General features: G+C 62.8%; 1 protein-coding gene across 3 annotated transcripts in view; it reads left to right on the forward strand.

The window, feature by feature from the left end:
- The first annotated feature begins 6,911 nt into the window (after positions 1–6,911).
- Celf5 (CUGBP Elav-like family member 5) overlaps positions 6,912–27,940 on the forward strand; it is a 40,370-nt gene continuing 19,341 nt past the window's right edge. For all 3 annotated transcript variants that reach the window (XM_047531009.1, XM_047531011.1, XM_047531010.1), the window contains exons 1-2: positions 6,912–7,204; positions 19,783–19,865. In XM_047531009.1, coding sequence (XP_047386965.1) covers positions 6,946–7,204; positions 19,783–19,865 — 342 coding nt within the window. In that variant the 5' untranslated portion in view covers positions 6,912–6,945. The remainder of the gene's footprint in view (positions 7,205–19,782; positions 19,866–27,940) is intronic.

Raw genomic sequence — 27,940 nt, forward strand, 5'->3', positions numbered from 1 at the left:
AGCGGGCGGTGGGTGCACTACGGCTGAGCTCCGTCTGCATCTCCGAGACGGGTCGGGGCTGGCCTCCAGCTCGCCATCGCCGCCGCGCCTCCAGAGCCTCTGGGTCGACGGGCGTGACCCCACCTCGGCCAGGCCCCGCCTCTTGAGCCCGGGTCATGGGACTGGCCTGGTCCCTTCGTGTTCCACAGCCCTGACTCCTGGACCCTGGCTCGTGCAGAGTGTCCCTTGGCTTCCTTGGTGACGGCTGGTCCCATCTCTGGGGACGCCGGTTTCTCCCCTACAGAGTTGCTATTTCCCTTTCGTAATTAAGAGCATCTGTGGGGAGCTCTTTCGAGACCATGAAACTATTCTGTGACCCCTCAGACTCTCCCCCTCTGATTTCAGCGTCCACTAGTGGTTCTTGCTGAAGTGGCCGTAGCATTCTTCACTGGGAGAGGCCTCTGTACCTCTCTATTTCTAAGGAACAGGATGAGAAGGAGATTCAGAGAGGCGGTGCATCTTGCCTGGGGCTGCACAGCACACAGGAAGACAGCTGGCATCACACAGCTTACAGGAGCAAACTCAGCTTCACCGACAGATCTTCTCCTGGCGTAAGACTCACCCACTTAAGGGTCAAGTCGGTGGGCGCTGGTGCCAGCTCGGGGCCACAAACCACTGCCCCCACCCCTTCTGGACGGTCCCAGGACCCTCCCGTCCCTCCCGCTAGGCCACGCTGTGCCTCTCCATCAGTCCGTCCGGGCGTCTCACACGAACAGGATCAGGCCCTCGTAAACCCACGCGGCTTTGGCGCCACGCGGCTATGGCTCCCGCCTGGGACGTCCCCAGGGCAGTGCTGCAGAAGGCAGCCCGAGGCGCCGGGGGGCACGGCGGGGCCCAGCCCTTCTCCTCTGCTCCCCTTGGCTTCTGGCCAGCCGAGCGCAGGGAGCCAGCGACCTGCAGACCACACCGGGGGCCGCGGCCCTCGGGGAGCCAGCGCCTCAGGCGGGGCCCAGGCGGCAGGAGGCAGCTCCTCCCCAGAGGCCGAAGGTCCACGTGCGCGTCGGCCGGCCATTGCACTCAGGCCCCCGACCCTCTCTGGGCCCCAGTTTCCTCACCTGGGCAGCAGCGGCCATCAGCCCTCCGGTGGCTACAGGGGACCCGGGTGAGGGTTCCTACCAGCCTCCTGGTGCAGGGCAAGGGCTGGGGACCCACGGCCAGGGGACCCTGGGCTCCAGCCCGGCCTCTGCCTGCTGAGACCCATGGAGAGAGCCTGCGGGAAAGGGTCCTGAGCCCTGGCACCCAGGTGGCGTGTTGCCCAGCAGTGACCAGCCGGCACGGCAGGCCCAGACCCAGCCGAACGCGTGGCGGGGGCTACGCCGTCCGGCTCTTGGGTTCCGTGGCCCAGGAAGAGCTGCCCAGGCCCCTCCCCAGGCCGCACCCTCATGGTGGGCAGAGGCTTCTGGAGGAGCAAGGGCGCGAGGTCAGTGCGAGGGCTTCTCGGGCCTCACGCTGGACCAGAGACGGCTGCTGGCAGCGCCGGGCTGGGCGTCAGGTCTACGTGGATCTGGAGCGCACAGGGCGTCATGAGCCCCCTGACGCAGACGTGGGGGGCTCCCCGCTGCAAGTCCAGGCTGCTCCTGCCACGGAATCGTACCACCCTCCCCACGTGTGGCTGACGGTGGGCCCAGAGAGGTCAAGCCAGTCCGTCCAGGCCACTCAGCACAACCCACCTTTTGGTTCACAGAGCACCATCCCGGTGGGCCAGGCCCTGGGGCCTCCGCAGAGGTCGGGTGGAGGATGAGGAGAGGGAGGCCCCGCCCTCCCAGGCCTCTCCAGTGGGCCTCCCGAGGAGGGTGTCGGGGGCCAGGTCTCTCACCCCCCAGAGCCCGGCCTGCCTTCTGGCTAAGACCAGGGGTTCCAGCCTGGGTTCCGCAGGCGCCCTCCTTCCCGGCAGCGAGGTGAACGTCCCCTTTAAGACGGATCTGGTCAAGGTTTTAAAGAGTCGGCCGTCCAGAGCTTCGGGGTCAACCGGTGGCCCACAGGCGACAGGCGCGGCCGGGCGGAAGCTGGGGCTGAGCGCAGGGTGGACAGGCCCCACAGGCCCGAGGCGCAGGTGCGAGGAGAGCAGACGGGCCTGGGTGGGTCCCGCGCCAGGAGGTGGGAGCCAGGCCGGACGGGGCGCGGCGACACTCGGCGCCCACGTCCTGCTGCAGGGCGCCGGCCACCAGCAGAGCCAGGCTGACGCGCGGCGGCGGGGACGGGCCTCGGACGGACACCCGGACAAGAACCAGAGGCACCCGCTGCGGGTCCCCCACGGGCTCCCAGGTGCGCGCCGCAGAGGCAGGAGGGCGCGGCTTCCGCGGGGCAGGAGCGCAGCGGGCTGGTGGCGCTGCCTCGCGGGGCGCGGGGACCTCAGGGCTGCGGTTGGCGGGTCAGCAACGCCACCACAGGCTGAAACTCCTCCAGGCCGAGCGGCCACCCCGCCTGCTGCCCGGCTGCTGCGAGGTCACCGTGACTGTGGCCCCACCGGCCAGCGAGCTTTGGCTCATGGAGATCCCGCGAGGCCACTGTGGGGCAGGGTTGCTGGCTGGGGCGTCGCTTGGCGCCAATGCCCGACCTTCGCACTCGGAGATGACCCAGGGGTGACCGGCACGGGGGAGGCTGTCTCCTCACGCTGGGCCAGAGCGGGGCGTCACTGGTGGGCACAGGCCCTGGGCGCCCACGGGACGCCCGGCAGGGCAGGGGCCTCGTGACGCCTGCTGGCACGGGTGGCAAGCTCCAGCGGCACCTGCAGGGGCCTCCCTGTGCCGTGCCCGCCTGGTCTTCTCCCTCGCTGTCTGCGCAGGCGGGCTGGCAGGCCTCTGCCTCTGAGCCACTCCCAGGGCCTGGAGCCTCCTGCCTCAGCCTCCTGAGTCGCTGCAGGCGCAGCCACCACACCTGGCCTCCCTTCCTGCTCAAGGTTTCAGGCTTTCTCGATTCCAGAGCCTTTCAGTCACCGTGGGGAGAGAAGGAAAATCCAAGGAGGAATGGGGGTGAGGGAGGGGGACCGGGACGGGCCAGGCCAGGGACGGAGGAGTATCTTCCAGGACCTCCAGCACGCTGGGTAGCAGCAGAGACAAGGGGTGACTGGGTTTTCAAAAGAGCTAGTGGAGAGGAATTTGTTCCCGACCCCAAGAAAAGACGGGCTCTGCGACCGCCTTGCCAGTCACGCCGACCCCACCCCCAGGCCGAGTCCGTGTGAAGGGCCACGTGGACACCGTCCATTTTAAAATGTCAAAAACAGAAGTTGAGAAAGAAAAGAAAACCTGAAGAGAAGTTTTTTAAAATGGCCCGCAAGTCGCTCTGAACCCGTGACGCTCATGTGGTGCTGGCTGAGCAGGAGCTGGCACTGCCCGGTCACAGGGCCCTGGAGGTCCGGATGAGCAGGTGACAGGGACACACCGGAGCTGCAGAAGCCCTGCAGCTTCAAGGAGCGAGGAGCTGGTGACCTCCCAGCTGAGTCCCGGAGGTGGAGCTGGGGCGGGTGGAGAGCCGCCTGGGTGACAAGTCAGAGGTGACGGGCAGAGGGACCGGTGTCCTTGAGACCCTGGGCACGGGGGCCAGCAGTCCCACGTCTCTCCAGCCTGTAAGTCCGCGGTTCTCAGCTGGGGCGACTGCCCCAGAGGACCCTAGGCCACATCCAGGGCTGCAGCTCTGTGTCCTGAGTGCACAGGACGACCCGGGAGCCGTCCAGCCCCGCCATCTAGAGTCCCGAGGCAGAGGAACCAGGTCCAGATCCATCTGTCCTGCAGACAACCCTGCAAGCAGCCCGGGAGGTAGGAGCTAAGACGTGCCAAGGCCCTGGGGCAGGCGAGTGAAGACAGGATGTCCAGGGAGCACAGCGCCGGCTGAGAGCCACCCCAGGGCCCCAGGCTCTGCCGTCACAGTTTCCCTCCTGCCATTGACTGACAGTGATCGCCTCTCTTCCAGCCTCAGTAAAGGAGCCTGGGCCTCGCCTCCAGGTGCACAGCCTCCCGGCTCCACCCTGACGTGGTTGAGGGCTGTCAACCAGGCCAGGGGGAAACTCTAGCCAGAGTTGCTGGCTTGAAGCTCCTGGGATCAGACCCACTACCTTGGGCTCCTCCTGGCCCCTACCCCCCACTTTTTCGGGGTGAAGGAAAGAGGAAGAGGCTGGGTAGAAATGCACGTGCTCCTTTTCTCTGGGTGGTTTTGAACCAGCACCGCACAGCGAGGCCCGCGGGCCCCGAGCAGCCTGCTCGGGTCTCCATGGAGACCAGCCTGGCTCTGGTCACCCCTGGTGCCTCTGGGGCTGGCCCGGCTCTGTGATCCTGAGCCCCGGGGTTGGCAGGACCCACTGGCTGCTCGGGGAAGACCCCAAGCCCTCACCCCGGTGTGCGCCCCCACCACCTGATATCCCGCCCTGCCTGGGGCGGCCAGGTGGCGGCCATGGTGACACTGCTGAGGGCTGTTTATTCGTCCCTAAGGTGTCCTGGGTGCTGGGCTGGTCCCTGTCCACTCCCTGAGTCTAAGCCAGGAGCTTCAGTCTATTCTCTTTACTCCCATGTGACAAATAAGGACAGAGGCTCAACTGCCTGAAGCAAGCAGAAGACAGTATGGGTTGTGTGGGGTGTAAGTTCTGGGTTCACACCTCAGTGCTCCCGCTGTGTGGCCTCAAACGAGTGACTCGACCTCTCTGGGTCTTGGCTCCTCTCTGTAAAACAAGCATAGGAATAATACTTGCCTGTCAAGATTGCTGTTAGGAATGGGCAGGGACTAGGCTGGACTCACCCAGGAACCAAGTGTAGGGGACCCGAAACTGAGTCATCAAGATAAAGAACAGGCTGGGCGTGGTGACACATGCCTGTGATCTCAGCGGCTCCGGAGGCTGAGACAGGAGACTCGCGAGTTCAAGGCCAGCCTCAGCAGTTTAGCGAGGCCCTAAGCAACTCAGCGAGACTGTCTCTAAATAAAACACAAAAAGGACTGGGGTGTGGCTCAGGGGTCGAGTGCCCCTGGGTTCAGTCCCTGGTAGCCCCCCACCAAAAAAGAGAAACAATAACTCAGTGCGATATATATTTTTTTTAATCCAGATTAATGCCCCCCCCAAAGTCTGTGCTGAACGCAGTGTCGCGTTTTAAGTAAAGGCGGCACTGGCGCGGCCGATGGAGGCTTTTGGCACTGGGGCAGATTCTATTAAAAATTTAAATTTAAAATAGAAACAAGGAACATGAATGAAGAAGAATTTAAAACTCAGAATGAAACGAAGCCGCGGTCAGTCGCAGTGTGGTCAGGAAGCAGCCTCCCGAGCCCGCCTGCGTCCCTGGTGGTGGCATCTTGCTCACCGGGAGCGTTTGGCCTGGTTGTGGTTTTTCCGTGGTGCTGGGGATTGAACCCAGGGTAGCTCCACCTCGGAGCCACGCCCAGCCCTTTTTATTTTGTTTTGAGACAGAATCTTGCTCAGTCACCAGGCTGGCCTGGGGAACTTGCCGTCCTCCTGCCTCAGCCTCCTGTGGCCACGGCACCCCACTCTCTTTAAAAATATTGCATTAAATTTTTTATTCAAGATTTTTTTCTTACAATTCCAGGGCTTTTGGTATGTCCACTGAGTTGTGCCACCACCACCTCCTAATTCCAGAACCTTCTATCACCCCCGAAGGAGACCCTGCCTCGTGAGCAGCCCTCAGCCCTGAGCCACGTCCCATCTCTGGACTCCCAGCCTGTCGCTGGAGTCGCCAGCTGTGGCCTGTGCATCTGGATCTCACCGAGCACAAGGTCCGCCCTCGTGGTCCATCCACTCTGCAGCTGTCCCCTTGCTCCTGCTGGTGACTGAGGGCTGCTCCGGGTGGAGGGACATAAGCAGAATGCAGGCTCTCCATGCCATGGGACACTACTTATCTCAAGGGCTGGGTTTTGGTCTGAAACAAGACACCCCACGCCATTGGCCCTGGTGCTGAGGTCACATTAAGAGCCAGTGTTGGCTACAGGAGCCTCCTGCCCCAGGGCCTTTGCACCCACCACTGCACTCACACCCTGACCTCATTCTGCGGCCCCTCCTCGGCTCCCCTCAGCTTCCCTCACACACTCGGCAGTGCCGTCAAGTCTGTGTTCACCTCCAGGATCGAATGACCGAGCACAGCAACCACTTAGCCCAGAGCCAGGCGCGTGGCAAGAGCCAGGTGGTCTGTCAACATGGAGCAAATATCTGTCCTATTAACACAGAATACGACTGGAAGTGGGTGTAAATGCCACAGAGCAGAAAGGGAGGCTGTGAAGAGAGGTGATCGCAGAGGCTTGGTCTGAGCTGGGGTGGACCCAGGCAGCAGGGGACATGGAAGGACCCAGCCCATGCACCCTGGGAGGAAGTGTCCCGGGGAGAGCATAGCTGAGCAAAGGCTCTGGGGCTGGACACGGCCTGGCCTGCTGAGACTCACCAGGAGTTCCAGGGACCGTCGCAGAGGAAGGAGGGAGGATGGGAGGGGACGGAGATGGTTGCCCAGGGCCCTGGGGGCTGCAGGGAGGACTTGGGCTTTGATCTGGGGTCACGTCTGGAGATTTAAGCACAGGCGACATGATGCCCTCAGGGTAGTCGGTCCAATGTGTCTGTGTCCTTCGAAGTACTTTAAGCACTGTCCAGACAGCCAGGGTGACTTCTGTAACCTGTTACTTCTGGTCGCAGTCGCTATAAATGCAATTATTGCTATTTTTGTTGAACTAGTTAAACTCGGCAGTGCTGAGCACAGCGCCCGGCACGCGACAGGTGGACGCATTCCTTCCCGCCTGGCCTCCTGCCGTCCGCTCAGACGGGCCACTGCGCCCCGCCGCCGCCTCCCCGGCGCGGGCTGCAGTGCGCGCGGTGGCCGCGCGGGGCCGCTGCGGCGCCGCCTTTGTGGTCCAGCGGCGGCGGGCGGGGCGGCGGCGGGCGGAGCGCGTCCCCAGCCGAGTCGCCGCCGCCGGCCCGCGCCCGCCATGGCCCGCCTGACCGAGAGCGAGGCGCGCCGGCAGCAGCAGCAGCTCCTGCAGCCGCGGCCCTCGCCCGTGGGCGGCAGCGGGCCCGAGCCCCCCGGGGCGCAGCCCGACGGCATGAAGGACCTGGACGCCATCAAGCTCTTCGTGGGCCAGATCCCGCGCAACCTGGACGAGAAGGACCTCAAGCCGCTCTTCGAGCAGTTCGGCCGCATCTACGAGCTGACGGTGCTCAAGGACCCCTACACGGGCATGCACAAAGGTGGGCGCGCCGCCCGCGCCGCCCGCGCCCGCGCCCCCGGTGCCGCGGACAGCGGCCCCCGCCCGCCGCCCGCGCCCGCCGCCCGCGCCCGCGCCCGCCGCCGGACCCCGCCCGCCCCGCCGGAGCCGCCGGACGCCCCCCGCCCGCCCCGCCCCGCGCGGCCCGTCGGGGAAGTTTGCACCTCGGCCTCCTTTGCTCGGCCGGTGTCCACAAAGCCAGGCCGGCGGGGCAGGTCCGCGGCCGCGGGGACGCGGATGCCCAGGACCCCGGGCGGATCGGTAACTACAAAGAGCGCGGGCGGGGGGCTGGGGAAGCGCCGCCTCCCTGGGGTGCGGACGCTCGCGCCCCGCGGCCGCCTCCCTGCCCCCCGCCCCGCGTCCTCCTTTGGCTCAAGTTAAACCTGGCCGGGCCTGTTGGGGTCCGAAGCCAAGACAATGAACCCCAACTGTTCGCCTGGGCAGAGCCCCAATCCTGGGGTGGACAGGGAGGAGGGAGGCGTGGGCGGCCTCGGCCGGCCTCGGAGGCAGGTGGGAGGGAGGTGGCCTGCCGCCCTGGCTGGCCAGCCTCTCCTTGCTGGCTTCTGGGGAGGGGGTGCCCGGCGGTCGACCGTGGGCCCAGTGTCTGAATGTGGGTGGCTTTGACAAGCTTTCTGTCAGGTGTTGGAGACAGGGCAGCGACTGCCCAAGCTTTATGCTGGACACATCTGGGTCCCCATCCTCCCGCCAGACCCTGGAGGGGCCTGAGAGATGGACCAGGGCCTGCGACCTATTTCAGATCTGGTTCCCATCGACCCCAGCTGCTCCTACCGGAGCAGGAAAGTGTGGAGTGGACTGGCAGTGAGGGTCCCGTCCAGGCCACGGGCAGGATGGGACCCCAGGCGCGGCCCTGCAGCCAGACCTCCGCCTGGCTTTGGAGGGGAGGGAAGAAACCCCTCCCAACCCCGCCTCTTTTCAAAACCAACTGCCACCCCCAAAAATGGGACCTAAGAAATCGAATGCCCTGGCGTGGCCCTGGAGGGCAGAGGGTGCACAGGGGGCCCTGAGTCAAGCTCCGGGGTCCCTGGCTGACTGGACCCCCCTGCCCGCATGCCCACTGCTAGAAGGATGCTGTTGGGAACGTTGCCTGGCGCGGCTCTGGGTCGGGGTCAGGGAGACAGATGGGTGCTGGGGGCTCCTTGTGGCTCCTCCCTCTTTTTCTAATTTTTAAGTCTCCCCTGGGAACCCTGGGCAGAGGAGAGGAGGGTGGGGACGGCTCGCCTCCCTTTCCCTGTGGCAACAGAGCGGGGGCCATGAACATGCAGTTATTTTTTCTGGTTGGAGAATGTCGGGTCAGGGTGCCTGGTGGTCTTGGGATGCAGGAGCTTTCTAGGATGACGGAAATTAAGCACGGGAGTTCCTGGCTGGTGGCCCTCACCTTCCACACCTGCACACAGCTGGGAGAGACAGGAGGGGCTTCACTTGCTATCAGAAATGGGCCCAACCCCAGTACCCCCTGGGGCAGGGAGTCCCCACCTGGGAGGGCCTGGCTGCTTGGTGGGAGAGAGTTGGGGAGAAAGAGTGTGGGGTGCTTGGAGCCAGAATCTGAGATCAGGTCTTGTCTTTGGGGTTCGGCTGTGTGACTTTTGACCAGTGGCTGGCCCTCTCTGGGCCTCTGCCAAAGCAGGCTGGAATGATGAATGGAAGCTGGGATGACTGGAGGAGGACTCTGACACCTCCTGCCAAATGCTTATCTTATTTGGCTTCATTTCTGGGGAGCCAACAGGCTGCAGCACACTGGTCCCCCAGGGCAGGCTCAGAGCAGCGGGGTGGAGGGAAGCCCCTTCCCCACGCTGCCAATGCTCCCGGAGGCGAGTCCCTGGCTGCTGGGGGTCCCGAGGCTGCGCCTGGGTGCGGTGGTGCGCCCCTCCTGTCCCACCCCAGCTGGCGCCTGGTGCCCAGGGTCGCTGGCATCACCAGCTCACTAGTGTCGGTCCTTGATCTCCACTCTTGGTGGTGCAATCCCGGCGAAGGCAGCGTCACCCAAAGGGGCTTCCTGAGCACACACAGGGAAACCGAGGCTCACCAGGGGCACCCGTCCCCAGGCGGGGAGCCCGGCACTGTCCCCTGCCTCCTGCCCAGGCCAGGGGAGCGGAGGCTCATTCGTGTGGCACAAGGGAGCAGGTCATCCCCAGCTAGGATGGCGTGGGCACGGCAGGGGCAGGGCTGTGGCACCTGATGACGATGACCCAGGCCAGAGGAAGGGGGAGGCCGGGCTGTGGCTGCGGGGCGGCGGGCGGGGGCCTCTTGCCTGCAAGAGATAAGCATGGAGCCAGAGCAGGAACCCAGGGAGAGGCCAGAGAGCGAGCAGCAGGCCGGCCACCCCAGATCCGGGCCTCCCGGGCCCCCCAGGCCAGGGGCTCCGGGGCCTGGGACCGGGTTTCTGCAGGTCCCCTCCAGCCCTGTCCCTGGGGAGGCCAACCCCGGGCCTCGGCTGTCCTGGCGGGTCTGCCTGTCAGTGCCCACCCTGCCCGGAAGGCGCCAATAGGGCGTCGTTGCTGCGCGGCCCCATTTACGGTGACGGCGGATGCATTTGCATGTTAATGACAATATTTGTCTTAAAGCGAGGTTGCGGGGCGGTGCGGGCGCGGGCGCGGTTTCCATGGGAGCACCAGCTGCGCGGAGGAGGGGGCTGGAGCGCAGCGCGGCTCGGCGGGCGTGAGATCCCGGTGACGCGCCCAGCGGGCTGCGGGGGAAGGGAGCCTGCCTGCCCTGCGGTAGCAGGAGCTGGCGGCCCCAGGGCTGGGGTTTTGCGGAAGGACCCTCCCTGGAGGGGCTCCGAGCCAGGCTCTGCCTCCCGGTGCCGCCAGATGCCTTTAATAAAAGACCTCTAGGAGGCGGGGACCTCACCTCTGGGAGGTGACATCTCTGCACACGCCCCCTAGGCAGCGGACACTTGCTGGGGCTTACTGTCACCGTGGGGGTGGAGCTGGCCCGGCGGGAGCTTGGGGAGTGGGGAGGCAGGCACCCCTCCACCACGTGGCCAGCACTGGGCGACATCGGCAGGCCAGGCCTGGGTCTAGACTGGGGTGTGGGGCTGGGCAAAAAAAGAGAGAAGTCCCGAGACCCGTCCAGCCACATCCCAAGCTGCTGGGGGACCAGGCTGAGGAACCAGGGTGCGCGACGTTGCCCTCAGGGATGTGACGCTGTCCCACACTGGCAGTGACGGCCCGGAGGCCCTGCTCCCGCGGTCCTGGAGACCAGGAAGGCTTCCGGGAGGCTGCGGCCCGCGGGGAGCGGCCGAGTCTGGTGGCGCTGCATCTTGTTGGCTGTGGGCTCCTTGTGTGTCTCGATCCCTGAGCCTCCAGGGCCTCCCGTCTCAGAGGAAGCCACAGGGCCGAGGACCCAAGTTTCACCACAGCCGTGGGCGCGTGGTCTGCACTCGGTCACTGGAGCTGGACTCTTGCCGTCTGAAGCTGAGACCGGAGGGTCAGGATTTTTGGACGGGAAGGTTCTCGGCAGAGGGAGGGAACACGCGGAGGAGACTGACCTGTCCGGGCAGGATGCCGTGTTCGCCCGGCAGCTCTTGGGAACCCGAGGGGGGCCATCAGCCAGGCCTCTTCCGAGGGCTTCGGCTGTGGGTGGGACCCAGGAGGCCACCCCTGAGGCCGAGGTGACCCTCTTGCTCTGACGTTGGCGAGGGGCTCTGGCCGTCGGGCCCTTCACTCTTCCCTTGGTGCTCTCACTCGGCGGATGCCTCCCCAAAGCACCCGGGGACCTTACCCTAGACTGAGTAGGGGACCTGAGGTCAGAGCTAGACACGGGCACATCCAGCCGCAGCGGTCAGAGTTGAGCTGCAGAGGGGGCCTCGGGGTGGAGGGAGCTGGATCGGAAGGGGCGCTCTGCGCCGGGCGGGCGGCTGGGGCGTTGAAGGGTGGGTAGGAGTTCTCCAGGCGGGGAAAGCGCCTGGCTTATGCACGCCCAGATGGGCACTGTGATCTGTGCGGGCCCTGGGGTGAGCAGGCGAGGTGGACGCCTGGGGCCTGATGTGTGAGCCACGGCCCGGAAGTCTGCAGGCTGGGCCTGTCCGGACTGAGCACACTCTTCCCGAGGGCGCTGGGGGCGGGAAGGGTTTAGAGCAGGGAGGGACTCAGACCTGTGTGGACGGCCAGCCTCTCCCCAGCCCAGCCCTGTGTGAGATCGGCTCAATTCCCGGGCCCGCCTCGCTCGGAAGCGGGCTCCCCGTCGGGGTCGGCCAGAGCGCGGCCATGCCGAGGCCGCGGTGGTCCCCAGAGTGCCAGCCCCCCACTCCCCCGCTCCGCAGGAAGAGGTGCGGAGCCTGGATCCCAGAGGGGCCGCTCCCGGCCCCAGTCACAGCAGCACAGCTGGCCACCCCCGCCTGAGCCCTGACCCACTTTGGAAGAGGAATAAAGGCAGCAGAGGATGAGCTGTGGCTGTGACCGCGGCCATTCAGGAGGCTGGCCGTCCTCGGACTTCAGTGTCCCCAGGACAGAGCGAGGGCGCTGGGCTTGGAAGGCCTTGACACAGCAATAGTCCAGCTGCCTGGGGCCACAGCCACCACCGCTGACCGGCAGGCGCCACGGAGGCACACGGCCTTGCTCATCGTTTTGAAGTGGACTTGCAGAGGGACATGGCACAAGGGAACAGGAGGGTGGGCCCCGTGCCGTCGGGTTGAGCGGGCCAGGGAGTCAAGAGGCAGACCAGGCAGGGCGGTGGGCGGGCTGGAGGTCGACAGCAAGTCAGAGCACCACGTGGGTTGGAAGGCGGGAAAGCAAGAGGTAGACGGAAGCCTTGAGTGGATGGGCAGTGGGTGGGAGGACAAGTGGGTAGATGGATGGACAGATAGATAGATGGATGGACAGGTGGGTGGATGGGTGGATAGACAGGGTGGGTGGGTGGATGGATGGATGGACAGGTGGATGGATGGACAGGTGAATAGATGGGTGGATGGACAGGTGGGTGGACAGGTGGATGGATGGGTGGATGGATGGATGGATGGATGGATGGATGGATAGACAGGTGAATGGATGGGTGGATGGACAGGTGAGTGGACAGGTGGATGGACAGGTGGATGGACAGGTGGATGGATGGATGGATGGATGGACGGACAGGTGAATGGATGGGTGGATGGACAGGTGGGTGGACAGGTGGATGGATGGGTGGATGGATGGATGGATGGATGGACAGATGGATGGATGGATGGATGGGTGGACAAGTGGGTGGAAGGACAGGTGGATGAATGGATGGATGGACGGATGGGTGGATGGATAGACAGGTGAATGGATGGGTGGATGGACAGGTGGATAGATGGATGGATGGGTGGACAGGTGGGTGGAAGGACAGGTGGATGAATGGATGGATGGATGTATGGATGGATGGATGAACAGGTGGATGGATAGACAGGTGAATGGATGGGTGGATGGACAGGTGGATGGATGGATGGATGGGTGGACAGGTGGATGGATGGATGGGTGGGTGGGTGGATGGACAGGTGGATGGATGGGTGGGTAGGTGGATGGGTGGACAGGTGGATGGATAAGTAGAAAATGAATGAAGGATGGATAAGTGAGTGGATGGAGGAGCAGATGGATGAGTGGAAGAAGAGATGGAGAACTGGATGGATGGACGGGAGAATGGATGGACGGGTAGGTGACTGGGTGAGGGGGTAGGTGGGGGATGAATGGAAAAAGTTTTTTTTTACTAGTTTATAGTTTTTACTATTTTTTATAACAAAATAGTAAACAAATAAGGTTTAGTAATCATGTGTGTTGAGAAATGACCGCTTACCTTGGCACTCAAGATGGCCTGAGGAGGTGACATTTGAGATGAGACCAGAATGACAGATAAGAAAGCTGTTGTTCTAAAGTCAAGGGAAAATCCCTGCAGATTGCAAGGTCAGCCGTGCAACGACCCTGGGGCAGGGCCAAGCCTGGGGGGCTGGAGGCACTACAAGGACCCCCTGTACCTAGAGAAGAAGGAGCAAGGGGAGAGAGTCGGGGAGACAGAGGGGACAGGGCAGGCTGTGCAGGGCCCTGTGAGCTGTAGGGGAAGCTTGGGCTTTGATCCTGAGGGAGTCGGGAGCCATGGAGGGCTGTGGGCAGCGGAGAGGCCTGGTTCAGGTGCTCACAGGCGCCCTCTGTCTGCTGTGGGGAGCCAGAGTGGGAGACCAGGACCAGGCCAGAGGGACCTAGGCTTGTCCAGGTGCAGGTTGTGAGCAGTGGCCATGTTTGTCCTGAGCCTGCTCTGTGTGCTGAGCACCATGCTGGGCATTGGAGAACCCTGGCGGCCAGGACAGAGCTGTCCAGATCCCCTGGGGCTCAGGGTCCAACGAGATAGTGAAATGCACACCAGATGGTGACCAGAGCCGTGCCGGGGACGCACAGGGGCCAGCAAAGCCATTTTGGTGCCTGTGCCAGTGTGTGGCCTGGGTGGTGGGGACGCTCGGAGCCTGGTCACTGGCCAAGGGCATGGCACGCACAGGGTGCAGGAGACGCTGGCATGTGACCAGGTCGGGGGCAGCCCCAAACCGTCAGCATCTGTCCAGGGTCAGATCCCAGATCTGCCCAGGCCCCGGGAGGGACAAGAGTCTGACTTACAGTGAAATAAAGACTGCGAGGAATAAAAGGAGCAGTCGGTTCTTTTCATTTAAAAGCGGTGCTGGTGTGTGTGTCTAAGCCGTAAGCAGTGGAACCGGCTTCGTAACTGAAGTTGTCCCCAGTGCTCTGGGATTTTCTGAAACTCCGACACTCTTCACTGCTCATTCCCAGGCCCAGCCTGGATTCAAGTCCAGAGGTGGTTTCTGGCTTGCTGTGTGACCTGGAGGAAGTTGCTTTGCCTCTCTGCGCTTCGGTCCACACATCCTAGCATGAGGACAGAAACACTGACAGTGAGAATCTGGGGGGAGGGGGAATGCCTGCCCAGGGCACATGGCCAGCACCTCCTGGCTGCTGCCTGTCTTAGGGGGCACTTCCCTGGGGTCCCCAAGCCCTCAGTCCACCTCGGCTCTGCGTCCTTCTTCCACGCTGCCCCTCTCTGGGGTTCCCTTCTGAGCAAGTGCCTAGGGCTGTCACAGCAGACGACCAGAGTGGGGCTTCAAACCACAGGCAAGTGTCCTCTTGGTCCTGGAGGCCAGAAGCCGCCCGGTCCTCTGTGCTCCGGGCTGCCTCTCAGGGCTCCTGGTGACCTTGGCTTGTGGCCACCTCTGTGCCGAGTCCCCTCCTCTCCCTCTTCTGGCGCTGGGCGGCCCGGGGCTCCTTGGGCCAGGCAAGCGCTCCGCCAGGTCCACTCCCAGCGCCCTTCCCGTCGCCAAGGCACCGTCACGCCACTTGCGGGCCAGCTGGCTGCCCAGGACGTCTCACCCCCGGATCTGCAGTCTGCACAGACCCTTGTCCAAGTATGGCTCATTCCCGCCCCGAGGCGGCCTGTCTTTTCTGGGGGGACCGCCATTCAACCCACGGCGCCCTCTCAGATCACATCCAGAGCCCTGCGTCCACTGCCCCGTTTTCTTCCTTTCCTCTGGGCCTGCTTGCTGACCTTGACCTTGGCTCTGCTTCCTGGCTGACTCCAGCCTTCTGTCCGCACTCCGGTCCCAGGAGCCAGGAGGCTCCTTCCAGCACACAGCCCTGACTGTGCTCAGACACCTTCCATGGCTCCCCATTGCCCTGGACGTCAGTCCACCCCGATGGCTAATCAAAGTCCCTGGCCCCCATCCTGGTGGCATCTCCTGCCTTGCCACACACCTCAGAAAGCCCCTGTCCCAGCACGGCCACACCTGCGCCCCTCACCCTCCGACTCCGGCCAGCCCCGTGTCCCTCCCTTGGCTCAGGAGGACACACACGGCGAGGTATGCGTCCCTGCCTGTCCAGGCCTGGGTGTCTTGGCACCACCCAGCAGCCTGGGTCGTGTCCGCTTGCTGAGCAGGAACAAGAGGAGCCAGCGCCACCTCTGTGCCCCTCCCCAGAGGGCGTCCAGAGCTGGAGTCAGGAGTGTCCTTCTGAGCCGGGGCCAGGCAGGGGCTGAGCTACTGCCCCTACCTGCGGTGGCCTGGGCCTCTCTGAACCTCTGTGCAGCGCGGTGCCTCCTCCCCGCTGCTGAGCTCTGGGCTGCCTTGCCCGGCCTCGGGGAGTCAGAGCCCCACAAACCCCGACCGACTCCCGCTGACTCGCTTTACCTGCAGATCCCACAGTGCGTGTCCAGACTGGGTTGCGGGCAGCCCTGGACGGTCTTTCCACAGACGCTCTGAAGGCCACCTTTGTCGTGAGGTGGCCGAGCTTCCGGGTGCCTTTCAGGGAAGGTCCTTCCAGCACCAGCACTGAGGCCCTGAGCCCAGCGGACAGGCCCGGGGGCTGGCCCATGGAAGCCCTGGGCTCAGGTGGCCAGTTCCACCCCTCCACCTCCCGAGCTGTCCCAGGGAGTCACTGCGCCTCTCTGGGCCTCGGTTCCTCCACAGCCCGCAGAACGGCCACCTCAGAGAATCCCTGCAAGAAAGAAGGGGCCGAGGCACCTGCCGGCCACCTGCCGGCCGCCGTCTGCCCGACCCAGGCGCTGGTGTTCCTGCTGTTGCTGTTGTTTGTCTCTAAGGGACGCTGTTGTGACAGGGGACGCCCCGGCTGGGCAGACCTCCAGGGCTCAAATCCATCTCTGGGCCTCGCGGCTTGAGGTGGGTGCAGGGTGGAAGCCACCTGCTGCTCTCTCAGGACGCGTCCCTGTGAGACCCCTGGCCCATCCACGCGGTGGTGACGTCGGGTGGCGAAACTCTCGGGGCAGAGGGAAGGGGTGTCTGCGTGTGGGCGCCCTGGGGACCCCCAGCAGCGCCTCTGCTTGTCCCCCAGGGCTGAATGAGGGGAGCGTGGGATCGTTGTGCACCGGCCCTCTGGGCAGGAAGTCCTCCTGGGGGGACGGTCCTGTCCACTGCCCCCTCCAGGGTCCAGGTCAGCGCGCCTGGGGAGGAGCCGCTGCACACATGGCCCCTCGCCGTCGGCAGTGGGGGGCCGGGGCTGCAGGCTTGCCCGGGCAGGCGGGCGGGCGGGCGGCTGTGGCCCAAGCTGAGGCCCTCGGCAGAGCAGAGCCCGCAGCTGGGATGGGGTCTGTGTCCCTGCAGCTGTGGTCCAGCCCCTGGCCACCCTGGCAGGTGGCGCTCCCTGAGGTTCTTTCAGGGAAGGTAAGGGAGGAGCCCGCCACTCAACCCTCAGGTCCTGGGGACACATTAGGAAAAAACGCAGACTCCAGGCGGGTGTCCAGCGGTCAGCGTGGAGTCCATGGGACCAGACTGCCTGGGCTCAACCCTGACGTCCCCCTTACCACCTGTGTGACCCGGGCAGGGTGCGTCCCCGTGTCCCGGTCCCTCATCTGTGACGTGGGGTCAGTCCTAGCAACGGCTTTCCCAGGTTGCCAGGAGACACGAGAGCAGAAGCGAGTTCGAGCCTTTGGTGGGGCAGCTCGGTGGCAGAGCACTGCCCCAGCGTGACCAGCGAGTCTGTCCTCCCCGCTCCTGGTGGCCTCGGAGTCCCTCCTGTCCCTGCCTGTGGCCTGCGTGTCACCCAGTCTGCTCCCATGTCCACGTGGAGCTCTGTCCAGCCTCTGACTGTCCCCCTTTATAGAGACGCCGGCCACACGATTAGGGGCCCCCTGTAGCGGCCTCGTTTCAACTGTGACATCAGCAAAGTCCCTTGTTCCACACAAGGTCAGGCCGCAGGTACAGGAGATTTGGACTTGGACGCGTGACTTTGAGGGCAGGGACTCAGGTCGCCCAGAGGCGAACCCAGAGGCGGAGCCCGGCGCCCGCCGGCCGCTCAGGGCGCTTCAGCACCGCGGACAGCGGCGCGGGGCGGAGCTCAGGCTGGGGGGCTGCCAGGGGCCGCCAGACCCCGCCAAGTCCTGCAGGCAGGACTTCGCGGGCAGAAAAGATGGTGTGTGTGTGCGGGGGCGGGGGGGTTGCCTGCAGCCCGATTTCTTGCCACTCACGCCTGATTTCTCTCAGGCCTTACGGTTCCTTTCCCTGAAGAACTTGGGAAATAAAATTCAGAAAGGAGAAATGTCGAGAGGAGACTAGAAAACAGGCCCCGGGATGGAAGATGTTCACCTCCCATTCACCCAGAAAGAGCACGAAGACTCTCACGGGCTCCCAAAAGCACCGAGGCGCCCACTTCACCAATGAGAATCGCAACGAGCACCAAACCTCAGCCAGAGGCGACCACGGGACGGCACGATGGCCCCTCCCAGGTGAAGCCCAGGAGGGGTCGGCCCTGTGGGGGAGACACCGGGACCATCACTTTGGACAACTGTTTGGAAGAACGGATGACATACCTGCCTGCTCGTGGCCGCAACCCGCTCCCCGCCCGCCTGTGTGCATTAAAACAGCGGGCGTCGCGGCTCCGCCCACAACAGCCCCGGAGTGACCAGCCATCAACAGGAGGCGGGTGCCAGGGTGGGGTCCTCCAGCGAAGGTCTGCGGGGAGCAGGAAGGAGGGACCCCCACCCGCAGAAGTGAGCATAGGCGCGCACGCCGCTCCCCGTGCAGAACAAGTTCAAAGCCAGGATGCGCCCGTGGCCGTGACCAGACGCCCGCAGCGGTGTGCCCATCCCAAGGGCCAGCGTGGTGGTCAGCCCTGGAGTTGGGAGCCTTGTCGGTGTGGGGACGGGACTTCTGAGACCTCTGGGGACTGTCGTGTTCTGTTTCTCAACATGGGAGATGTTACGTGGCTTCAGAATTATTTGTTACCTTCTGTGTTTTGCGGTCTCACCTTTGGGGGTATATTTGAAATATACACCGTATGATTTTTATGGTGGTAAAATATAGAGGACATAAAATTTACCGTCTCAGCCACTTCTAGGCACATGGTTCCGTGGCATTAAGCACATTCCATCCCCACTGTCCATTCCCAGAAATCTCTCACCTTCTCAAACTGAAACCCTGTCCCCTCCCAGCGGCTGACGCCCACCATGCTACTTCCCGTCTCCATGGACTTGCCCTCCAGGACCTGCCCTCAGTGGAATGCGGGGTGTCTGTCCTCCCTCCGCCTTCTCCTTTACTAGCAGGACGTTCTCAAGGTCGATTGCATTGGCCTGGGAGTCAGAGCTTCTCTCCTTTTCAGTGCTGAATAATATTCCACCGCGTTGGGATACTGTCCCCTGGGTTACTGCCCCCTTTAGGCCACAGTGAACCATGCTGCTGTGTTCGTGGGTGCCCAAGAACCTCTTCTCAATCCTGCTTTCAGTTCCCTGGGGAATGTGCCCAGAAGTGGAATTGCTGAGTCCTATGGTAATGCTACATTTAATTTTTGAGGACCTGTCAAACCGATTTCCACAGTGGCTGCAGCATTGGAGATTCCCAGCTCACATGGTTTCTAACTGCTGGAAACTATTTTCAGCTCTGCCTGATGGCCCCTTCCCTGCCTGGAGCCCCGGACCTGTCACACCCTGGGTGGGGACCCCTACTCCCCTGCCCACTGGGTTGGAGGCAAGGGTGGGGAGCGCAGCTGTCACTCTCCTTTGGGGGCTGAGGTGGACACCCGAGCTGTTCCCGGGCGTTTGCTGGGGGCAGAGGCCAGGGGTCACGCTGCAGAGTGGCCAGCAATGGTCCCGCCTCACAGGAAGCGGCCGAGGAGGTTGGGCGGCCTCCCAGGGGCCTGCGGCCCCACCGGCACCAGGCAACCGAGTCAGAATGCCCTGGGGCTGCGAGGTCTTTCCCTGCGGCTCCTCTGGACTTGCTTCTGTTTCTCTCCGCGGGTCAGCGGCTCTTGCCTGGGTCCCTCTCACCTGGCCCTCCCAGGACCCGCCCAGGGGCAGCGTGGCCGGAAGCGGGCGGCCCGCCCCCTCTCCTGTCGGCCCTGCCCTTTGCTAGCCTGCCCCGCCCCCGGCTGCCGCCCCGCCCCGTGGCGGTCTATCCTGGCCCTCTGGACCATCTTCTTCAGGGGGAAACCGAGGCCCAGAGAGGGGCAGTGCCTGACCCAAGGCCACAGAGCAGGTCCACGGCAAGAGCCCGGCGCTCGTATTCCGGTGCCAGGTCCCCTGCCGTCTTGTCAGGATCTGGGTGCCCCAGCTCTGGGGCAGCGCGGCTGGCTCCCTTCTCCCTGCCCCACCAGCATCCTCGGTAGCTCTTCCAGCTTCAGCCGCCGTCGATCTAACCGCCAGGCCTCCTCCCTCCTCCTCCATCTCGCCCTGGAGGGAGGGTGAGTGTGGGCGAGCTCCAGCTGCCTGCCGTCCATCACGACTGTCCGGTGCACACCACTGTCTTCCTCCAGAAGCTTCCGTGCACCTGAACTGCAGCTCTGTCTCCTGAGAACAAGCTGCCCATGCCCTCCCAGCCCCTGGCACCCACCATGCCACTTCCCGTGTCTGTGGGTGTGACAACTCCAGGGACCCCTGTGAGTGGACCCTGCAGTGGGTGTCCTCTTGTGTCTGACTCATGTCACTGAGCAACTTGTCCAAGATCCCTTCACATTGCCGTGTGTCGGAGCTTCGCTCCTGTTCATGGCTGAGTAGTATTCCAGTGTGTGGGACTGCTTCCTCCAGTGGCTCTTGGGAATCATGTGACCGTGAACGTGGGCTCTTCTCCTGACACACCTATTCCTCTCCCTGCAGGCTGTGCCTTCCTCACCTACTGTGCCAGGGACTCCGCGATCAAAGCTCAGACTGCCCTGCACGAACAGAAGACCTTGCCCGGGGTGAGTCTTGCATGGTGTCTGGGGTAGCGGGGGTGGGGACTTGCTCTCAGCCTTGGGGCCGAAGCCCTTCTCGGGATCCGCTGTGAAGTCCACGTGCCTCTGAACCTGAAAAGAGAGCTCAGAAGCCGAGGGGCAGAAGTCGCCATCCGGGGACACTTGCTGGGCCCCTCCCCGCTGTGCAGGAGTGGTGTGTGCCGTTGGCCAGGTTGTTAACTTACAAGAGTGCAGGCCCAGCATGTAAGGGTCCTTCCTCAAAGACGAGGAAGTGTCAGGAGGCAGAGGGAAGAACACGTGCAGAGGCCCTGGGGCAGGACCAAGCTGGCTGTTGGAGGCACAGGGAGGAGCCCTGTGGAGAGCAGAGGAGCCGGAGGCAGGGAGGGGACGGGCGGGTCATGCAGAGTCCGTCCTTGGGCCAGGAGGAGCCTGGCAGCCACTTTTCCCATAACAAGGAAAACAGGGCCATACGTTCTTATGGAGCTAAGAGAGCCACAGCCTTGATGTGGGGGCTGCTCCGTCCCATCTGCAGGGGAGGCTGGCCCGGGCACAGTCCCTTGTGAGTCTTCCTGTCAGCCTGTCCTCTCCGGGTGCCAGGGCTTGGGTGGTCCCCCCGAGCCAAGTCCCTTGGGGCTCTCGGGACCCGGCAGCTCCTGGGCAGTAGGGGCTTCTGTAGGGAAGCTGGGGGCACCCTGGGCACTCAAGCGTTGCTTGCGTTTGACTCGATTCCAACAAGGATCAGAAAGCGCTGGGGTGGCTTCGTCCTCCTCTGGGGAAGGAAAAGCCCCCTTTGGGGTTTTGGTGTGGCTCAGGCGACACCAGAGGGGACACTCTGGTTGCCTCTTCAGTTGATGCTTCATTCATCTCCAACCTGCCTTTGCTGTGTGACAGAGAGCCAGAAACTCAGCCTCTCTGTCCTTTGGGACTGGAAGAGGGCAGCATGTCAGAGTGGAGGAGGAAACGGTAGAGAAGGTGGCGATGGAGGCTTCACAGAGGAAGTGACATTTGAGGAGAAACATGATGTGTTAGCCTGTTTTTTGTAACTATAATGAAATACCAGAGGCAGGCTGGTTCATCAAGGAAAAAAAGCTTTATTCAGTGAGCAGTTCTGGCGGTTCCAGGGCATGGTGCTCACATTGGCCCAGATCTGGCAAGGACGCCATGGTGGATGGCGTCACCATGGTGGGAAACAGGAGAGGAGAGTCATGAGACAAGACAGGAAGCCAGAGGGAGGGAGGGAGCGTCCAGCGCTTTTAACACCTTGGCCTCCCCTGTGAGCGCCATGTCCATACCTTCAGGGACGCGTCCCCCAGAGACCTAAACACCTCCTCCAGCCTCATCTCTTAAAGGCCCCCCACGACCCAACACTGAGGACCAAGCTCCCAACACATAACTTGGGGGACAGGCCACACCCCAACCCTGCAGGTGAGAAGAAAGTCTCTCTGGACAGACGCACAGCATGGGCGAAAGTAATCTAGAGTCCATGGAATGAAAACCTCAAATTCATTCTCCCCCTTCTTTGGGCCTCCTGCCTGTACCTCCCCAACCCAGCCAGACGCGGGAGAATCAGCCCGAGGCCGGCAGTGTTGAGGACCGAGGATGCGTCAGCTATATCTACTGCTGCGTAACAAATCACCCCGTGAATTAGCGGTTTCGAGCAGTAAGCTCTGTCTCACGGCTGCCGGGGGCGGGGTTTGGGGATGAGTTCACTACCTGCTCCTGACTCAGGTCTCCTTGCCTGGGTTGTGGCTAGGGGTCAGCAGGAGCTTGGTTTTGTTGGTGATCTTCCAAGCTGACCCCCTTATGAGACTTTGGGTCGAAGGCCTCAGGTCCTCGTCACGTGGGCATCTCCGATGACATGGTGGCTGGCTTCCCCCAGAGCACAGACCCAGGCGTGAGGGAGGAGGCCATGGCACCCGTCACGCCCTCGCCTCACAGTGATGCACTTGGCATTTCCTCCACATGTTGTTGCTAGAAGCCCAGGGCACAGGACAGTGGAAAGACTGAGAGGAGGACCAGAGGGACAAACTAGTGGAACTAAATTTGTCCAATGTCCGGATGCCAGCAAGCCCAGAGCCGGAACGAGGACCTTCATGGCCTAACTCCAGACCCTTGGTGGTGATGCCCCTGTCAGCTGTCTAGTTCCTGGATGCACCCGTGGTCCACCCATCCACCCTTGGTCCATCTCATCCAGCTGTCTGTCCATCCATCCATGATCCACCCATCCATCCACCCACCCATCCACCCATCCATTCATCCATCTGTCTATCCATCCACTCATCCACCCATTGTCCATCTATCCATCCATCCATTCACTCATTCATCCATCCGTCCGTCCATCCATCCATCCATCCATCCACCCATCCATCCATCTGTCTATCCATCCACTCATCCACCCATTGTCCATCTATCCATCCATCCATTCACTCATTCATCCATCCATCCGTCCATCCATCCATCCATCCACCCATCCATCCATCTGTCCATCCATCCACTCATCCACCCATTGTCCATCTATCCATCCATCCATTCACTCATTCATCCATCCGTCCGTCCATCCATCCGTCCGTCCATCCACCCATCCATCCATCTGTCCATCCATCCACTCATCCACCCATTGTCCATCTATCCATCCATCCATTCACTCATTCATTCATCCGTCCGTCCGTCCATCCATCCATCCATCCATTCATCCATCCACCCATCCATCCATCTGTCCATCCATCTGTTCATCTACCTATCCATCCATCTGTCCATCCATCCACCCATCCATCCATCTGTCCATTCATGCACCCATCCACCCACCCATCCATCCACCCATCCATATATCCATCCATCCACCCATCCCACCCATTCATTCCATCCATCCATCCATCCACCCATCCATCTGTCCATCCATCCATCCATCCACCCATCCACCTACCATTCATTCCATCCACCCATCCATCCACCCATCCATTCACTCATTCACTCACCCATCCATTCCATCCATCCACCCATCCACCCAACCATCCACCCAACCATCTACCCATCCATCCATCTGTCCATCCATCCATCCATCCACCCATCCACCTACCATTCATTCCATCCACCTACCATTCATTCCATCCACCCATCCATCCACCCACCCATCCACCCAACCATCTACCTATCCAGCCATCTGTCCATCCACCCACCCATCCACCCAACCATCTACCCATCCAGCCATCTGTCCATCTACCCATCCATCCAGCCATCTGTCCAGCCACCCACTCATCCACCCACCCATCCACACACCCAACCACCCACCCATCCACCCAACCATCACCCACCCATCCAGCCATCTGTCCATTCACCCACCCATCCAGCCATCTGTCCATCCAGCCATCTGTCCATCCACCCACCCATCCCCCCACCCATCCACACGTCCTCCTACACTTCCATCATTCATCTGAACACCACCCTTCCCTCCATCCATTCATTCAACAAAATTTCACTGAGCACCTGCTCTTTGCCAGGCTCTCCGCTAAGCTTCTATTATCATCTCTGTGACTTGTCACCTCTAAGTGACTCCCCCAACTGTTCACAGGTACCCCAGACGTGGCAGGGCTCAAAATGACCATGACTCCCCCCAGAAGCAGTTCCTCTCCCCAGTCCCTGGGCATCCACCTCTCCCTCTTGTCCCGAAGGTCCACGGTCCCCGCATCCTGCTCTCCAGAGGGTCTCCCTCTTTGTCCCCTCCCCCCTGGCCTCTGCCTCTGTGGCAGCTTCAGCTTGAGCCTCTACTCTAGCCTGCGGAGCTGTGCGACCCGGGCCAGCGTCTTTCCCTCTCTGGTTTCCTTATCTCCTCTGACCGAGCTGGAGAGACTCTGAGAAGTGAGGGGAGAGGGGGGTCCTGTTTTTGGAGACGTCCAGGTCCTTGTCTTTCGGTCTCTGTCCATCCCCAGTTCCTAGGAATTCCTCACTCCCCTGACCCTGAGGACCCCCAGAGCACCCACCCCCGGGTCCTGCCGAAGGTCTCACCCGGGACTGGTTTTCCTACCTGCAGAATCGCCACCCTGACCTCCTGCCACCCTGGCCCCTGGGGGCGGCGCCTGTGTCTGTGTCTGCCCCTCTGCTGCCCCTCGGCTGCCTGCGGAGGGGGACCCTGGGTGGGCCGCAGGCTTGGGGTCCTTCCACACGGTTGAGCACCTGGTGGGGCAGGAGGGCAGGGCGACAAGGGAGGCCAGCAGGGGAGTGGCCGGGGCAGCTGAGGAGGGCAGCAGCGGTTCCAGAGCAGACTCGGGAAGCACCCGTGTGGATGGGGTGGCCAGGGGCCTGCGTGGAGGTGCCCTGAGGAGGGTGGGGCGACGTGCCTGATGCGTCGAGGATCCCCGGGGCCCTGGGGTGGCCGGGCTGGGCTGGAGAGGCAGCTGCGGCAGATGGCCTCCCGAGGGGCTCGGGCAGCGGGGACTTACCTCTCAGTCCAGCAGTGAGAAGCTGGGTCAAGGGGGCAGGCCTGGGGAGGAGCCGTCCACCCTCCTGTGGTGGCCTCACCCCTCACCCGACCCCTGCCCTGGCTTCCCACAGCCTCCCTGGGCTCTCAAATGGCCTCCTGCTCACAGGCCCTTCTGGGGCACGGGCTGCCTTGCACCTGGAGACCCCGCGTCAGGCACGTCCGCAGGCTCCCCCGTCCGGTGTGGACGTGTCCTTGGGGGCTGCCGCTGAGCTCACGGCGACCACGGAATGAAAGGCCCCCGTCAGGGCGGCCGAGTCCACTGCCAGGGAGACCCACGGCCGGTCGGCAGCGAGGGTTTCCTGGGAGGGAGCGGCCGACCGAGCCTGGGGTCGGGGAGGACTCGGGAGGACTCCGCTGGGCGGGCTGCTGAGCGCTCAGGGAGCCCTGGGGCCGCCGGGTCAGCGCGCAGCGTCTCCGCGACGCCCGCCCCAGGCCCGGGATTCCCGGGACGCGTGTGGTGTCACGACGGGTGTCCAGCGTGGAGTGTGGAGGCAGGACCCTGCCCAGCACCCGTGGTGCCCAGGACGCCCGCCCCGGGGAAGGGGCCAGCCCTAAAGGCCAGAGTGCTGGAGGGAGACCCTGCTCAGGACCGTAGGGAGCAGGAATGTTCCAGAACCCCATCGGGAAGTATGGGCGCCACGCGTGTGATTCAGAATTCACCAGGAGCCGCATTGGAAGGAGAAACCGATCTTAATATGATATTTAGTTTTAACCCAGCAAATCCAAGTCTCATCTTTTCAGCATGTGGTTTAGGTAAAGATCACCAGTGACAAGTGACGTGTCCACATTCCTTTTTCTCAGGCCACACTCAAAATCTGTCACGTGTTGCATTCACACAGATTTGGACACTCAGTCGTTATCAGCACCTTTGATCTCTGTCTGCATTTTATAGGATCAATGGTGAGAAAGTAGAGTCATTGCCAAGTGTTCTAAAGGTAAACCCAGGGACAGAGTCGGGCATCAGGTTTTAGATTTAATTTACACTTAACAAGCTCCCTGTCTGTGTCCCACCAGCCATAAGTGCTAAGCAGCCATCATGTTGGATGGTGTAGTTCTAGAATGTTCTGCATGAAGAGTCAGTACACTTTTTCCACAAAGGTCAGAGGGCGAATACTTTTGACTTTGCAGGCCATGAGACCACCTATGGCAGCCACTCTGTGTGAACGCACCTGAAGGCAACATGTAAACACAATGCACACGACTCTGCCAATAAAACTTTATTTACAAAAGCAAGAGGTGGGCCGGAAGGGGCCACGGGTGCTGCTTGCTGGTTTCCACTCTGGCCCAGAGCCATCCCACAGGGTATCCCGGGATGGTGGAAATGTTCTCCGAGGGTATGGCATGGTGGCCACCAGCTCCAGGTGTCTGTGGAGCCTTTGGGGGGAAAAGCATGACTTGGAAACTGAGTTTTTCATGTTATTTAATTTTTATGAATTTAAATTTAAACGTAAGCCACTACCCGGCGCTGACGTCTGCAGCGCTGGACGGCACAGTCCTGGTGCATTCTGGACCGAGGCCAATTGCCAGGCTGGACGGCAGAAGTCTGGAATCCAGCATCCCCGGCCAGCGAGGGTCTGTGTGGGTGACCTCTGGGCACCACCATGCCATGTCCCGACTGCAGAGTGAGGCCTCCTTGATACCAGCTTGCACGTGCTGGCGGGGTGGGAGTGTCAAGTAATGTCCCTCTCTCTGGGTTCAGTTTTCCTGGCCTTCCACGAGGGCCCGGAGCGTGCCTTGCCGCCATTCAAGAGCACACTGGGTGACTTCGTCTTCAGTCTGGAGGCTGGGGCTGAGGCTCACCCTGTCGGGGGAGATGCGCTCAGAGAGGGGAAGGAGTCTTTCCGGGGCTGCCCAGCCATGAGGTAGTGAGGCGAGGACTGCAGCTGAGACCCGCCAGCTCCTGGGGCCTCTCTCCCCTTCCCCTGGTGTCTGATTCCGTTCCCGCAAGCCGACCCATCCTCCTGGAGGAGAGGCAGAGGCTCTGCAGAGGGGAGGCCACTCAGAGCTCAGGCTACGCCCGAGGCTGGGTGGGCTGTGTCCCCACCCCAGGCCTGGAGCTGCTGCTGAGCGGCACCAGGCGCTTTGAAAGGATTCTCTAAACCCTGCCGGGGTGGAGTGGCAGGAGCACAGGAGGGAGAGGCAGCTGTTCCCCTGCCGGAGGAGCCACGCCACCTCCCGGCTTCCTCAGGGCAGGGGCTCCTGGCCTGTCCCTTCCCGCCGAGCAGCACGCAGCCACGTGGAGGTGCTGGTTTGTCTCGCCCAGAGGGTGTGGCGGAGACCCTGCTGGGGGAGACCGGAGGTCTGTGCTTTCCAGGGCTGCGTGGTACTCCCGGCACTAAGGCACCACTTGTTCATCCGTCCTGCGACCAAGGGGCACATGGGGTTCCAGCACTTGCTCTGATGAGCAGGGATGCTTGAGAGTGGCTTTGGTGGCCCCAGTCGCACGGCTGCCTTGGAGACCAGGCGCTCATGGCCCCTCCCGCGTGGCTAGCTCGCCCTGAGGGCCGAGGGGGGCTGCTGGGCAGAGGCCCCTCGCCTGTCAGCCACAGCTGAGCACACCGGGCAGCTTTCCCTGAGGGCTTCTCCACACTGGACAGCGGCCACGGGGCTGGTGCACGTGTCCTACCGTGCACACACACGCACACGCACAGCCTGGTGGCAGAGCTAGACCCGGCGCCCACGAGGCCACCACCCCGGCGCTGCCCCTCCTCCCCTGCAAAGGCCTGTGTGCTGGGGACGCAGTGCCGACTCTTCTCCCTGCGTGTGGGTCAGGAGGGCCTGGCCTGGCCGGTGCCTGCCGGCTGCCCATCGCCCCTGCAAGTGTGAGCAGTGCCCTGGGGACACCGGTTAGTCAAAGCTCAGCATTCCAGAATCAGGTCCTCAACCGACAGGGGCCTCCCAGAATGGAACCGAGTGACTGCAGGACTGTGGAGCCCAGGCCGGCAGAGGCCCTGCGCTCCAGGGGAGGCCGGGACGCCCCTGGCCCCGCAGCTGGAGGCCCCTCACGGGGTGGGGGCTGCACCAGCCAGCCAGGAGCCAGGCCACTAGGGGGACACTGTCCCTTTCCTCGCCAAGTCTTGTGAGGCCGGGATGCCTGGTGCTCCCGCGAGCTCCCTGCCTAGGGGTGAGTCAGCCCGTCCACCAGTCCTTGCTGTTCAGAAGGGAAGGGCCAGATGCCGTCAGCTTGGTGCCCTCCTGAAACCCCCAAGGGTCTCTGGGTGACCCCAGGGGAAATCATGGCCACACCCACTCCCGTGCTGCTGGACTCGGCTGGTCACGGCCCCGTGGGGGTCGCTGTGCTGCATCTGATGATCTGGCCTCTGAGCCTCAGTGCCCTCCTCTGAAGCCTGGGCTGTGGACGTGTCCTCAGGTGCTGTGAGGTGCTGCCCACTGGGCCCCGAACCTGCGACTGGGGCGGACACGCGTGTGTGGTGGGTGGACGGAGCCAGGCAGGGCGAGCGGGTGGCTCGGGCGTCCTGCTGTGTCTCGGGTGCGTCCCATGCCAGGCACTGCCCGCATGCTCTTGGCCCATGAGGGTCGGGCAGTTCTACTTTCTGTGGAGCGCAGGGACCGTAGGCTGCCGTCTGTGGACGCCGTGCTGGGC

Source organism: Sciurus carolinensis, chromosome 17 (genome assembly GCF_902686445.1).
Source record: "Sciurus carolinensis chromosome 17, mSciCar1.2, whole genome shotgun sequence".
In the NCBI taxonomy this organism is placed as follows: Eukaryota; Metazoa; Chordata; class Mammalia; order Rodentia; family Sciuridae; genus Sciurus; species Sciurus carolinensis.